This window comes from Anser cygnoides, chromosome 15 (genome assembly GCF_040182565.1).
Source record: "Anser cygnoides isolate HZ-2024a breed goose chromosome 15, Taihu_goose_T2T_genome, whole genome shotgun sequence".
Taxonomy (NCBI): domain Eukaryota; kingdom Metazoa; phylum Chordata; class Aves; order Anseriformes; family Anatidae; genus Anser; species Anser cygnoides.
The window spans coordinates 11,024,558-11,038,039 of NC_089887.1; the positions used below are offsets into that span (position 1 = coordinate 11,024,558).

At 38.8% G+C, this 13,482-nt stretch overlaps 1 protein-coding gene across 13 annotated transcripts in view; it reads right to left on the minus strand.

Moving 5' to 3' along the window:
• The window catches only part of KATNIP (katanin interacting protein), a 72,798-nt gene that overhangs the window by 19,019 nt on the left and 40,297 nt on the right, over positions 1-13,482 (minus strand). For all 13 annotated transcript variants that reach the window (XR_010825043.1, XR_010825045.1, XR_010825047.1 and 10 more), the window contains 4 exons: positions 10,351-11,085; positions 8,884-9,092; positions 4,786-4,861; positions 1,643-1,820 (listed from right to left, as the gene is read on the minus strand). Coding sequence is in view for 3 of the 13 variants with exons in the window: in XM_066977488.1 (XP_066833589.1) it covers positions 1,643-1,820; positions 4,786-4,861; positions 8,884-9,092; positions 10,351-11,085 (1,198 nt within the window). In the remaining 10 variants the exon portion in view is untranslated. The remainder of the gene's footprint in view (positions 1-1,642; positions 1,821-4,785; positions 4,862-8,883; positions 9,093-10,350; positions 11,086-13,482) is intronic.

Below are 13,482 nucleotides of genomic sequence, written 5' to 3' on the forward strand. Positions count from 1 at the left end.
TGTTCGCATCGTTCATCATGCTCACAGTTAAGCACATTCCTACTTTGTTTTTAATAAATAAATAAATAATTCTACCGACATGACAATGCCGTCTCATAATAGCACAGATGTCAGGCTGACTAGGTAAATTTCATTCCATTATTTCCTGATCTTGGAATTCTGACTTCCACACAAACTATGGCATACAAAGAGCGCAAAGGAGAACATGAATTAACTGACCCAGTGTAATTACTTCTGTACACTGCCCTATGTACTTACTCTTTATTTAAAAGTGTAATAAATAAGTGGGTACCAGAGTTGGCAGTTCCTCACAGAAACAGGTGTTAATAAGGACTCTCTTCACAGAGAAACTGAACTGATGTAAAAGATATAAAACTTGGCTTGGTCCTGAATAGTACACAGGACCTACTTGAAATTTTGTAGTTGAAGAGCACTGAAGCCTACTCAATATACTTGGCAGAAATATCAGAAGAAAAAAATAAAGCCCCTATTTCTTGTGCTAAAAAAGCCTCTTAAGTAAAAATGGAGTCTGACAAAAAAAAGAAAAACAAAGCAACAAAATGAAATCATTACACACAGCAGACAGAATATTAAGGGATATCACACTGGAAGCATAGAACAAATCTATCTCACTAAGCAAGACATTAGAAAGAGGGAGGACTTGAAAAAATGGAAGCCAGCCTGGCACGGTGGCAGATAAAAGAAGTATTACAAGCTATTTTTCAACAAAAGTCATGGTCAAACAAACTAAATCAACAGGATCATAAGCTCTGGAAGGGTAAACGTATATGCACAGGCTAAGAAAGGTTATGAAGGCTAGCAAGCAAAAGGTACCATAAATAAAATTCCTCAAATACATCAGAGGCAGAAAGCCTGCCAGAAACTCTAGGATGAACAGATGACCAGGCTGTAAAAAGAGCATCCAGACTCCTCTGGATAAGATACCTAAGGAAAAGCAAAACTAATTTTTTGCGTCTGGGTCCATCATAGTGGATCCAGAACCTCTTCATCATAAGGGATCTCATGGGAAGACTTCTTAGATCTTTAAACTTATGGAAGAGATTTTTGTACATTTCATAATTTGAGAAAGTTTATTTGTCAAAGAATAAAACTTCACTGGAATTAAACAAAAACTGCAGTATTAAAGATTGGCATCTACTCCTGCAATTCCCTAATACAACCTCACCTTTAGCTAACTTGATGTTTTCCCTTGTAATTATTCAGAAATCCTACATACATATTACTGCATATGCATAGATGGCACATATTTCTGCCTGGAATGTGCTTAGCAGTGATACCAATCAGGCACATTCCCTTCTCCTAACTCCTAACTCAAGTATTGCCTTTTGGAAACATCTCGTTAATTTTCCTACAACAAACTGTTCCTGGAAAGCTCGTGAAATCCAAGAATCAGTAATGAGGGTATGAAAATCATGTTGGTATTTACATGTGTTAACCTAACAAAAGTTAATATAATTCTGTCATTTTATCAGATTTGATGTAAAGTGCATTTAAAATTGATAAACTCTAAAACTGTTGGTTGATAAGAATATTGAGCAGACTCACTGAAACAATAGGCATGAAGGAAAGAAAAAAAAACCTGCATAAAATGCTCTGACATTCCACCTCTTTCACTACTTACTTTTCTAATGTTCTGGAATCCCCTGTATACTCTGGAAGATCATTCAAGTCTTGGGGTGAAGCAGAAATCTGTTCTGTACTTATTTTTAATGCTTGACCATTCTTTCCTATCACTTCAAGTCCAGTCAGTCCAAGGTAATGAGAATCTCCCCAGGTCATGGTAAAATTCAGTTGCAGGCCTATATAAAAATATACATACAATATACACACATACATAACTACTAGTATTAAGTAAGGCACAAAGACTCCAAAACTGAATAATCAGTGTGAACTAGAAGACACTTTCACTAGTACAGAGCAGTCAAGGACACCGAAAACATGAACATGAAAGATCTGATAGATTTCTTAAAAGCAAAGATAACAGGAAACCTGGACTGCACAAAGACTTGAAAGTACGAATGTTTTCCAGAACAGTGCACCAATGTAAAATTGCTACTTACAAGTCCAGACCCTCATTAAAAAACAAACAAACAAAAACAAAAAAAAAACACCCCCACACTTAAAACACTGTTGGATAGATCTTGAAGGTCTTTTCCAACCTTAATGATTCTATGATTCATACCGTGGGTTAATACAGAGTAATTCAGGACAATACAGCTAAGAGCACTGCGGTGTTTATGTAGGCTGTCAGGAGGAGCAGGAGGAGGAAGGCTTCTTTCTCTGTTATCACTCTAACTAGCCAGCAACCTAGCAATTTGCTCTCCGTTGGGTTTGCCACTGCCACTAGTGGCACTAGGGGATCTACTCACTCTCCACATTGTAACCCACTAATGCATTTTAAGTTCAACTGCTCACAGCCTGGCACAAATGACTGATGATAGTCTGCATCTGAGCACACTTCGTTCAAGGATCAGACTCAATTACCATCGGCTAGCCACATAACCTCACAGTTTTCTTTATTTAGGACAGTGTGGTAGATGTAACTGCGACACCATCAATGCCACATTGACGCCTGCCTACTTGCCAACAGCTTGAATCCAAGCCATGAATCCTACCATGTATTATCCAATCAAATACCATTTTCTTTCACACGCTTTCTAATGAACTAAATAATTTTTCTGTAAACAAGCATGTGTGAAAGCCCCAAGAATTAGCAGTATGCGTATTTTGTTTAAATAATTTTATGTGCTGTATTTGGATACTTCTTGGTCTACATGCCTACCTCCACATAATAGCATAGTACCTACTGTAAATCAATGTTAGACCTTTAGTGGGCAGCTGACATTTGGGTCACTTGTAACTATACAGCTCCTGGTCAAGCGTGTTATCAAGTGTCTCATTACTCAGACTGCAGAGTGACAGTTATTCAATAATACATTTGAACTGTGACATGACAGATTGAGATTATGCAGAAACAAAGACCTACCAATCTATTACCTTTTGCCTTCCAAGTGACTATATAGACTCATCTAAACCCAGTCTTTCATAAATACTACATGATTAGATCTCTTAGAGAATACCAACTCATAGTTAACCCAAAAAAGACATGTGGTTTACTAATGTGTTTAACATACCATCTTCATGTCAGAACTCTAGCAATTAGCCACCAGCTGGACTTTGTACCAGTGATCATCATACTCTGAGCTTGGCAGTCTGGCTACTTTTCCACCCCATCCACCTTATTCCCATCCATTCCATTCATCTCTCACTAATTTGGCTACAAGGAGAATATGAGAGACTGTTAAAGCTCTAGCTAAACTGAAGATAAATAACATTCACTCAGCATTCACAGCTTTCTCTCATCTCCACAGCCAGTCATCTCCTTACAGAAGTCAAGCAGGTTGGTCAGGCACGATTTCCCCTTGATTTCATGACTGGCAGCAGGATGAAAGAGATAATGACCTACAACAGGTCAAGGACACAAATCCTCAGTGACTCCACACACAGTTTACAACCAGGAGCCCCACATGAAAAAGGCAGTGGTGATTCCAGATTTTCTACAATTCCCAGTAATTTCCCCAAGTGAGAAGTAGAAGGACTCTTATTTCAGGTCTAAGGCCCCACCACACAGCATAAGGGGAAGAAGGAGCAATATACACAGGCAGGACATGGTATGTTGAAATCACTGGGAATCCCACAAAGACAAGTGTTAGCTTACAGTTTGGTTGGTTGTTTTTTTGTTGTTGTTGTTGTTGTTGTTGTTTTGTTTTTGCTTTTATGCAAGGTCATTTACAAAGTCTCTTGTAGCAATTAATGGCAAATTTTTGCTGTGCAATACACTAAATTGGAGGACTTTTGTGTTTGGTAAGACGTAGGAAACTTCCCTCATTTGCAGCTGGTTTCTGCTCCAGCATTTTCCCTGCAAGAACTCAGTGGAAATCAGGACCTCTTTCTTGGGTAGAGACAAGCTACTCCAATCAACTTCTTAACAATATCTTGTCCATATGAGAGACTGCATCTACTGATCTCTGAATCACACCCTCACTATCTTTTTCATTCATTTTGAGAAATGGGACAAGAGAAAGGCATCTAAAGTTCACAGATATGAGCCGATCATAGATGTTCATATACAAAGTTCATAGATCTACATTATATATATAAACCATAGATACGTAGCTGAATAACAGTATTGTGTGTATTTTCCGAGAGCACATCACAGTTTTCTACAGGCTTTATGTCAGGCCCAAGAACCCAATTTCTCCTGTGCTGGTCAAAGGACCAGGAAATTATACTTCTGGGCCATCCAGAGGTTCACTGGAAAATAATTTAAAGGCCAGCAAGATTTGCTTTTGTACAGGATAAACAGATCAGGTACTTTCAGTAGGGATGTAACATTCTGGTCTAGTTTTAACTGTAGGCTTTCTATTGTGAATCTGATCTGAGAAATTCAGTCAGTCTAAATAAATATGCAGGATTTGAATAGAATTGCTTGGTAATGGACACAGCTATCACAAATCCCATTCAAGGACTACGCAAATGGCTAGTGTTATTTTTGAGATTAAATGCCAGCTGTCACAATATAATGTTCTAAAATCCACGGTAAAAAAAGCTTCTGCCTTAAATATTCAATTACTCTTCTTTATTCCAGACCAGACATCTGTCACCGTGTGACTCTGACAATTCAGATTCTCCTTCATAACATGTCGGGAAGGTGAGGGGGTAGGTGTGGAGTGGCGTATGCAAGCAGTGAAAGAAAGAACTTACACTTTCCGGTAAATATTCCTGGCTCCTTGGGTATACATTCAGAGAAAGTGTCTGGCAGAATTACTTGCTTTTGAACCTAAAAGGTAAACCAACAGGTGCAATAAACATGCAATTAAATATACACTTTTAAGACAGTTCGTAAAATATTTGTTTGTTTTATGTACTGCTTTTTGTGTTTCAGTCTCCCTTTGCCTCACCACTCAGGCTGTTCTGCAAACAATGGAAAACATGCCCCAAAACATAAAAGATCACATGCATCCTTACTAAGTCAAGATAATATGTTTGTTGATGTTGTTAGTGCATTTATGAGATTTCCTAGCGTGGGCTGACTTTTCTTGGTGAGGCTGAAATTGTCACTCTTACTAATATGCAGACTGCCATTAGCAAATGATGACATACATTTGCATTTGCAGCATGTAGCATATACGTCACAGAGATAAAAAGTTTGGACGAAATGTAAGACCTCAAAGTGCCATCACTTTTTTTTTCCCTAGAATCAGAGGGCAGAAGAAATGAGCGACCTTATCCAAAAGCATGCATTTGTTCCTTGACAATACTAATTAATAGTTAACAACGCAAGTTATCAAGGCTGCCAAGGAATATGCTTTTTCCTCATGGATTAAAAATTTATGCTCTTTATTTTATTGATCGCATAACTTGAAATGAAGATATTTTTCATAAGTACAATCATGGCTGACAGCAAGGGATGAAAAAATAAAACTTTTTTACTCCCAGCAGTCAATCCGTATCTATTTATTTTTATTTTTTAAACGGAAGCTGGATCCAAACTAATGGCTCAATGATCTAGTAACATTATTTTAATTAGTCAATAGGCAAGGGCAACAAGGTGCATTTCCAGAAAACATTTCACAAAAACACCTCCTCAAAGTCCCTGAGTAAGCTAAGCTGCCATAGAGGAAACTCTAACTGATTAAACACCTGGTTTGCAAACAGGAATTAACTGTTGGTTTTGACAATCCAGGAAAGCAAAAATCCAGGAAAAAAAAAAAAAAAGAGGACAAAATTTGCTGATCGTACTGAGGCAATTATGGTAGTAAAGACAAAGGACAACTGCAAAGGCTTGCAGATAGACTTCCTTTCACTGAGTGAGGGTGATAAAATAACATATTAACTTAATTGTAGATAAATGTAAAAATGCTACACAGAAGGGAAACAATCCTGACTTTACATATGCAATATTGGGCTACAACGTAATAGCAGATCTGAATGAAATCTTGTCATTGTTGTAAGCAGTTCTACAAAAACATCAGCTCAATACTCATTAGTAGTCAAAAAGCCAAAATAGAAATTAGGAGTCTAGACTCATGCTCCATAGTTTCATTCATCATTAGAAGTAGCCTTCCTGTCATCTGGAATACACCAAAAGCGCTTACATTATGCCTAAAAGAAATAAAAACTTTTCAACACTTTTCTCCTGCTGTTATAGTCAATTTCCATAGTACAACCACTGACATCCCTGGATCTTCTACACGTGTTCTCACACAGCAACATACTTCATGTAGCAGCTAATGTCCTTGTGGTAATTAAGTAGGTGAAATTGAATCAGAACTGCACACTATAATACATTCACACAGAACCTACAGAGGATGAAAAAAAAACCTCTGTTGTTGGAGGGTATTTTCTCACAAAACAGTGACTCCATCTTTGATGTCTCATGCCTCTTCCTCAGAACAACTTTCAAAGACCAGCCTGGGAATCAAAATTTGGAACTCTGCTGAATATAAAAACTCCACAGACTCAATAAAGCTACTGCCTTTATAGAATGCAGAATAATGCCTTTAATGCCTTCAGATATTTTAAAAGACACCTTTTATCACCTCTTTTCTCCCTCTTCCCCATTTCTTGGCCACTCAGATCCCTCCATTCCACTGATCTCTGGTATCTTTTCTTTCAGCCTTAGTCTAATGTTCTATTTCAACACTGCCTGTGAACACTGTGATACCTTATGGCTAGAACGAAATATTACCCCTGTATAGGAGTTGCTGGAAAAGAAATAAAAAGCAGCAAGTATTACCATGCACCTACACCCAACCATACTCTATAGCATCTTCCATGTGAGGAAAAACTAAAGTATGACATCATTCTGGAAAGTAAGACATTTAGAATAGCCAGTGAACAAATCAACGCAATAAAAATCCATGAAGAGATACTAAACACATAAGTTAAGTCAATAAAAGTTCTTGTGACACAAACTCCTAAGGGTTGGATGAGTGCTCCAGAAAAACATCACTGCATTTTTGCTCTGTTCTTATGTTCTGCCTTGATATCCACTACTGGTGACTGTCAGAGTTGGCTCAAGTGCACTAGTCACAGGTCTGACCTGCTATAAAAGTTGACACATTAACTGAAATCATGGGGAAAGAGATGGAAGACAAATGACCATAGATAATATTTGACAAGAATATAAGATGCTTCCATTAAGAGCTTTTAAAAATTCTGTAATCAGCACAGTAAAACACTATCTCAGTCACAGGAAGAAAGGGTTAATGATCAACAGGCAGAGACTGTTCAAGCCCAATATTAGTCTGAATGACAACTCTATGCTGGGGAAGACTAATCATCTAGTAGATTCGTATCATCCTGACACCATAAGCATCCAGCTAGAAAATCTTCATGGTACTAGCAAACACTGAATGACAAGGAGATCAATGGTTCAGTCGCAACACCTTTTGTTATTCTATTGCTGATACAGCATGTTTCAGGGTTAGAAAAGGAATAAGAAAAACATCACAGATGAACAGCACAATAAAAAGCAGAGGCTCTGAGTAATCACCAGGCAGTCCAGGCCTCCTAAGCTTTTGCAATGGAAGAGGTCCTGAGTGAATGCTAACAATGAACAAGTGGATCAATAAAAGTCAGGTGAACTTCAATTTGTGTTCAGGAAATCCTGCACTGCGTAAGGCATCTGAACAGTTCAAGATACTGAAAGCAAAGATGGAACCAGAATTACCAGTGGCAGTGTTAACTAGCACTGGAGGATTCAAAGGGTTAGAGTTGCTGCCAGTGTCATAACATTTTACGTCCTGTAAGTCCCCAGGAGAAGAGGTCTAGACAGAACAGGCAGGTCTCAACATAGCACGAGGCTCATTAGGAACCATATACTGCTGGGGGCACTTCAATTGAACCAGCTGGAATATTGTTTGATTCAGTTTTGGATCTCCTCATAGATATACTAGTAAGAGTTTCCCCTAGCCAATGATGTCCTCACTAGAGAAATAGCAGGTGCTCATGAATATTCTAAAAAGGTGTAAGATTTGATGGAAAGTGGGTCAGAAACTGAATGATACCATCTTAAGCAGAACATCTTGCAGGATCTTTACTCAGCCACTGGACTGTTGGGCTAGACTGGTATGAGGCAAGACTGCAGTGCCTGAAGATACAGTCCTCCTCTAAGTAGTAAAATACCTACTGTATGGAATAGTAGGGGACATTTTTATGCTGCAAAAGGGACACAGACCCATGAAGATGCTAGTCAGAATAGAAAAGAGTTAAAAATAAAGTGAGAGAGAGGAAAGGTAAGAAATGCTATTATGCCAGATCCTTCCCACCTCAGTTACTCTATTTGTGGAGGAATAAATAATGAAGAGTATAGTGGAGGAATAAATAAAGAAGAGTATACTCTGTGTGGAAAACATCGAAAAATCTTTGGTTTGGATTGACAGGGTACAGAACAAATCATTACAAGACTAAGTGTACGGTCATTGTCAGTGGCATAAATCTTCAGGTGAAACCTAAATCAAAAAGAAACCCCTCTAATCTCTGCCCAAATAAGTAAAGCAATACAAAATAAGAAAAGGAATACACACACACACACACACAATCCAGTATAGCCTTCCTTGTAGTCTTCCTAACCAGAGAAAGCAAAATTTGGAGGATCTCCTGCGCTTGAAAAAAAAAAAAATAATAAGAAGAAGAAGAACGACTATTGAGCTGGTGAAAAAAAACAACTTCAAAACAGGCAGATGGCTGTATTAGTTTTTCTATGGAGATTTATGCCGTAAGGGCGATCAGTGCCTCCTACTTCCATACCATGTTTCAGAAAGACGTCTATAGAGTTCTGAATGTAGAGGCCCCCACCTGTTGATTCTCTGTTCTTAATCCCGCTTGTGTGAAAGGTCTTTCATCTCCATCCCCATCAGCAGTTGTTGGCCTCTTTAGCTCTTCTTCATATCTCAGGGAGCTGTCATTTTCTGTTTCTCCATCATACATCTCATCATAGCAGAATACAGCTTCAAGAATATCATCATCAGTAGTGAACAATATAGTATCCCCAAAGTGCTCTGGAGCTGAAGGCAATATATAGAATTAAATAAAGAAACCATACAGAAGAACATATGGAGTGATAAAAACTGTTTTTGGTCTTTTTTTTACATTTAAGTTTGCAGTAGTGCTTAAAGATAATATACAGGGAATAGGTACTGACTACTGATATAATAACTATATTCAATTTCTGGGTGACGAGACACTGGACAGCAGCCCCGCAGAGAGGGATCTGGGGGTTTTGCTTGATAGCAAGCTGAATATGAGCCAGCAGTGTGCCCTGGCAGCCAGGAGGGCCAACAGTATCCTGGGGTGCATCAAGCACGGCATCGCTAGTCGGTCGAGGGAAGTGATTGTCCCGCTCTGCTCTGCGCTGGTGCGGCCTCACCTCGAGTACAGTGTGCAGTGCTATGCACCACAGTACAAAACGGATGTAAAACTGTTGGAGAGTGTCCAGAGAAGGACTACAAAGATGGTGAAGGGCCCAGAGGGGAAGACATACGAGGAGCGGATAAGGTCACCTGGCCTGTTCAGCCTGGAAAAGAGGAGGCTGAGGGGAGACCTCATCACAGTTTACAGCTTCCTCATGAGGGGGAGAGGAGGGGCAGGCACCCATCTATTCTCTTTAGTCACCAGTGATAGGACCCAAGGGAATGGAGTCAAGCTGTGACAGGGGAGGTTCAGGTTGGATATCAGGAAGAGGCTCTTCACTGAGACTCCTCAGGGATGCAGTCACGGCACCAAGCCTGTAGCAGTTTAAGAAGCATTTGGACTGTGCTCTTAGTCATATGGTCTGATTTTTTGGGTAGACCTGTGTGGTGCCAGGAGTTGGACTCGATGATCCTCATGGGTCCCTTCCAACTTGGGATAGTCTATGATTCTATAATTTCTACCTTGCACTGCATAGCAGACAAACCTAGAAAACCCAGTCAAATTTCAAGTACTTATAAAAAGAAAATGAAAAAAAATGTCTCCATCAACTTTTCCAAAATACCTGTGAAGACTAAAAACCAGCAGCCTGTAAATATTGCAGACTGTCTGTTACTGAAATATGATCTAGTTGTTAAGACTTTGCTAAGAATAAAAATTAGCTCTATATGCTATTTAAATTCACAATATCATTAAAGAACACATTAGTTTTGCATTACATTTTTAAATTAAAAGGACTAAATACTAACAAAGTGCCAATTTGCCTTTAAGTGGAAAGTGATAAAAAACAAGACATATGTATTTGTTTATATTATGTTACTGTTTTCACACAGAAAGTAAGAAATGATAGCATACCTCCAGACAAGGTTCCTGAAGCTTTTGCAATTTCTCCTTTAAAGATGCATTGTTCGTTTAACATCATTATAATGTCTTTCACACCTCTGAAAGAGTGTATGCGAGATTTATTATAATTCCAAATCCTAATCATAGCTACTTGACAGGGATTCACAAAGTCAATAAAGATAAAGTGAGGTTTTCCAGGGGTAAATGGTGCTAGCCAAAGATGCATATCATCCTGCGTCAGATTTACCCCATCAATTAGATTGGTTATTACTCTGGGATCTTTGCCATAAGCTGGTAATATATTTATATCAGGTGGTTCTGCTGTTATTTTTGCAATCTGAACAGGCTCTCCTTTAGAACTGAAAACTTCAATTCCATTAAGACCAACATAGTGTCTGTCTCCCCATGTTGTTCGAATGTCTATTACTAAGTGCTGCCCATAAGGTAAAACGGGGATTTTAAAATCACTTCCATCATGTGCCTCCACTGAATTTTCTTCTTCTTGCCTTTTTGGTAGTGTTTGTACTCCCTCTTTTTTCATTAGATGATATTCTCCAGTCCGGTTGATTTTCTGCTGATGGAGAAATTCATCAAAGATATCCCCTTGAAAATCCATGTTAGAGATTCGGCCGCGATGGGAATAATTGAACTTTACCAAGGAGTTCCAGGACTCCTGCAGGGTATGTTCTTGTTCATTGTGCCACTTTGCTCTAGAGGTGGCTACGTCCTTGATAGAAAAGTCTTCATCTGAAAATAACATTACATATGAATTTAATGTATTGACAGGACTGGAAGCAAATGACTACAGCACACTTTCTAGAATTATGCTGGTTATATTCATATTCCCGAACTGAAATTCTGCTATATTAGCACTTTTATATTGCTTCTCTGTTAAAAAGGCTACGTCACAATTTCCCTTTCCATTTAGACATAATGAAAACAATTGAAGAGCAGAGCACATGCCAATATACCAAAATGCAAGTTTTAGACTGGAAATTCTTGACTCAACATATAAAATTTGCATAATGATGAATTTCTTTAATTTAAGATCTTGGCCAAAACTCCTTGGAAAAAAACCTGCAGGAAGTGCACATTGTTAACTATACCCTACCTGCCATTACTACACTCCATATTTCATATTAGATTTGGAAAATGCCAGTACAACACTTTGCTTTTATTCTCACTTCTAATTTTAGAGATTTTTTGTATATGTCTCACACATTAAACAATGCAGATAGACAACATGATACAAGTAAACACTTAAAATGTGCAGACTGACAGAAGGCAAAATTAATCAATAAGACAGAAGCTTTTAGACAGCTTCTCTTCATAGTATTTCTGCAAGCACAAAGTCCATTCAATCTTTGCTGGTGGCAGTGTCCAAGTGCCTAACTTTTACTTTTTGAGAGCTATTGAACCTCAGGCTGCGACGGAGAGGCTGTACCTACATTAAGCAGTGACCTACTAGTCGATTCAAGGACTACCCAGTGATACTTATTGGGTGGCTATCACAAGGTATCATCCTCTGCGTTTCCGCAGAAGATCTTTCATACTGTTGGACAGAGTTGAACTGTTTAAGTTTCCAAAGCATTAGAGAAAAAAAAAAGTGCTTCCTATTTCAGCAAAACAGGCTGAAATAAGTTGATAAGAAATTCCAGTGGAATGGGTAGGACAGGCATGATAAAAACAGAAGCAGAATTATTTCTACAGCTACTGGAAGACGATGTAGCTTCTCTACTGTAGATGCATACTTATCTGTGGATGGAAATCAAAATTCTACAAATGTAGTGTTTTAAGCTAAAGTCATGAAGCATCAATCCAGCATTTTTTGTGTAGTGGGTTAACTTTTGTTCTATCATTACTGCCTGTAAATTTCGAATATGCTAAACTTAGAGGTTAAAATATTAGAAACTTAAGCTGTAATTAGCGTGCACTTCCTAAATGGAAAGAATTGACTTCTTACTCAAGGATTTCTTAAGCTTTGTATCACAAGGTAACAAATCCAAAAGCTAACTCCCGCTGAAAACATACTGCCAAAATGATAAGTTATTGCACGTGAGTGCATCGGATAATGTGGGTTAACCTGAAATAATCACTTGGCTGTTCATTACCTCATTCTACCCTGTGTCTATCTTGTATGCCTACATCTTTAAAATGGCTGCTGCCTTTCACCATCACTGGTAAAATGGCCAGGGCTGGGGGGCTAGACTATGCAACAGGTATAACTGGCACAGCAAAAACAAAACATAATTGAAAGGATTTCACACGGTTTCCTTCTACCTCCTCTGAATGCATAGTTTTTCTGTAAATTGTAAATAAAATAGTTCAGAGCAGGTGGATTGTTTCTTACACATTTATAACCCCTTGAATATTTATACAGCACCAAAGAAATGTTATGCTCTTAGTGAAAATCTTCAACACAAGATTTAACAGTTTACCAGAAACTTACTTTTTCCTCCACTTAGACAGAAAAAAAAGTCTGTAACAGCCTTGACATATAAAGCTAAAAATACATTTGAGAAACCATCAGAATGATGGCTGGAAAGACACTAACCTAAAGCATACTCTTTAGTGGGCCCTGAAGGGAGAAAAAAAATAAAAATTGCTGCTTGGATTTGGCAAGGTAATTCTTTTAAATTTAGCATCAGATCTACGTAACTACAGATCCTCCTCCTCCCTTCTGCTTTTGCCACTGTCTTCTATATTCTACCTTTAACTACAACTTCCATTGCCATCATCCTCTTGCATAGAATCTGTCTTTCATGCAGGTTTCCTCAATTCCTAACTGCCCAAGCCATTGCACGGTATTAGCAACCAGGGCCTCGATGTCCTTCTTGTAGTGAGGGGCCCAAAGCTGAAGACAGTATTCGAGGCATGGCCTCACCAGAGCTGAGTACAGGGGGACGATCACCTCCCTGGTCCTGCTGGCTGCACTATTCCTGATACAAGCCAGGATGCCGTTGGCCTTCTTGGCCACCTGGGCACACTGCTGGCTTGTGTTCAGGTGAGCATTGACCAACACCCCCAGATCCTTTTCCTCTGCACAGTTTTGCAGCCACACTGCCCCAAGCCTGTAGCGCTGCATGGGGTTGTTGTGGCCAAAGTGCGGGACCCAGCACTTAGCCATGTTGAACTTTTCTTTCT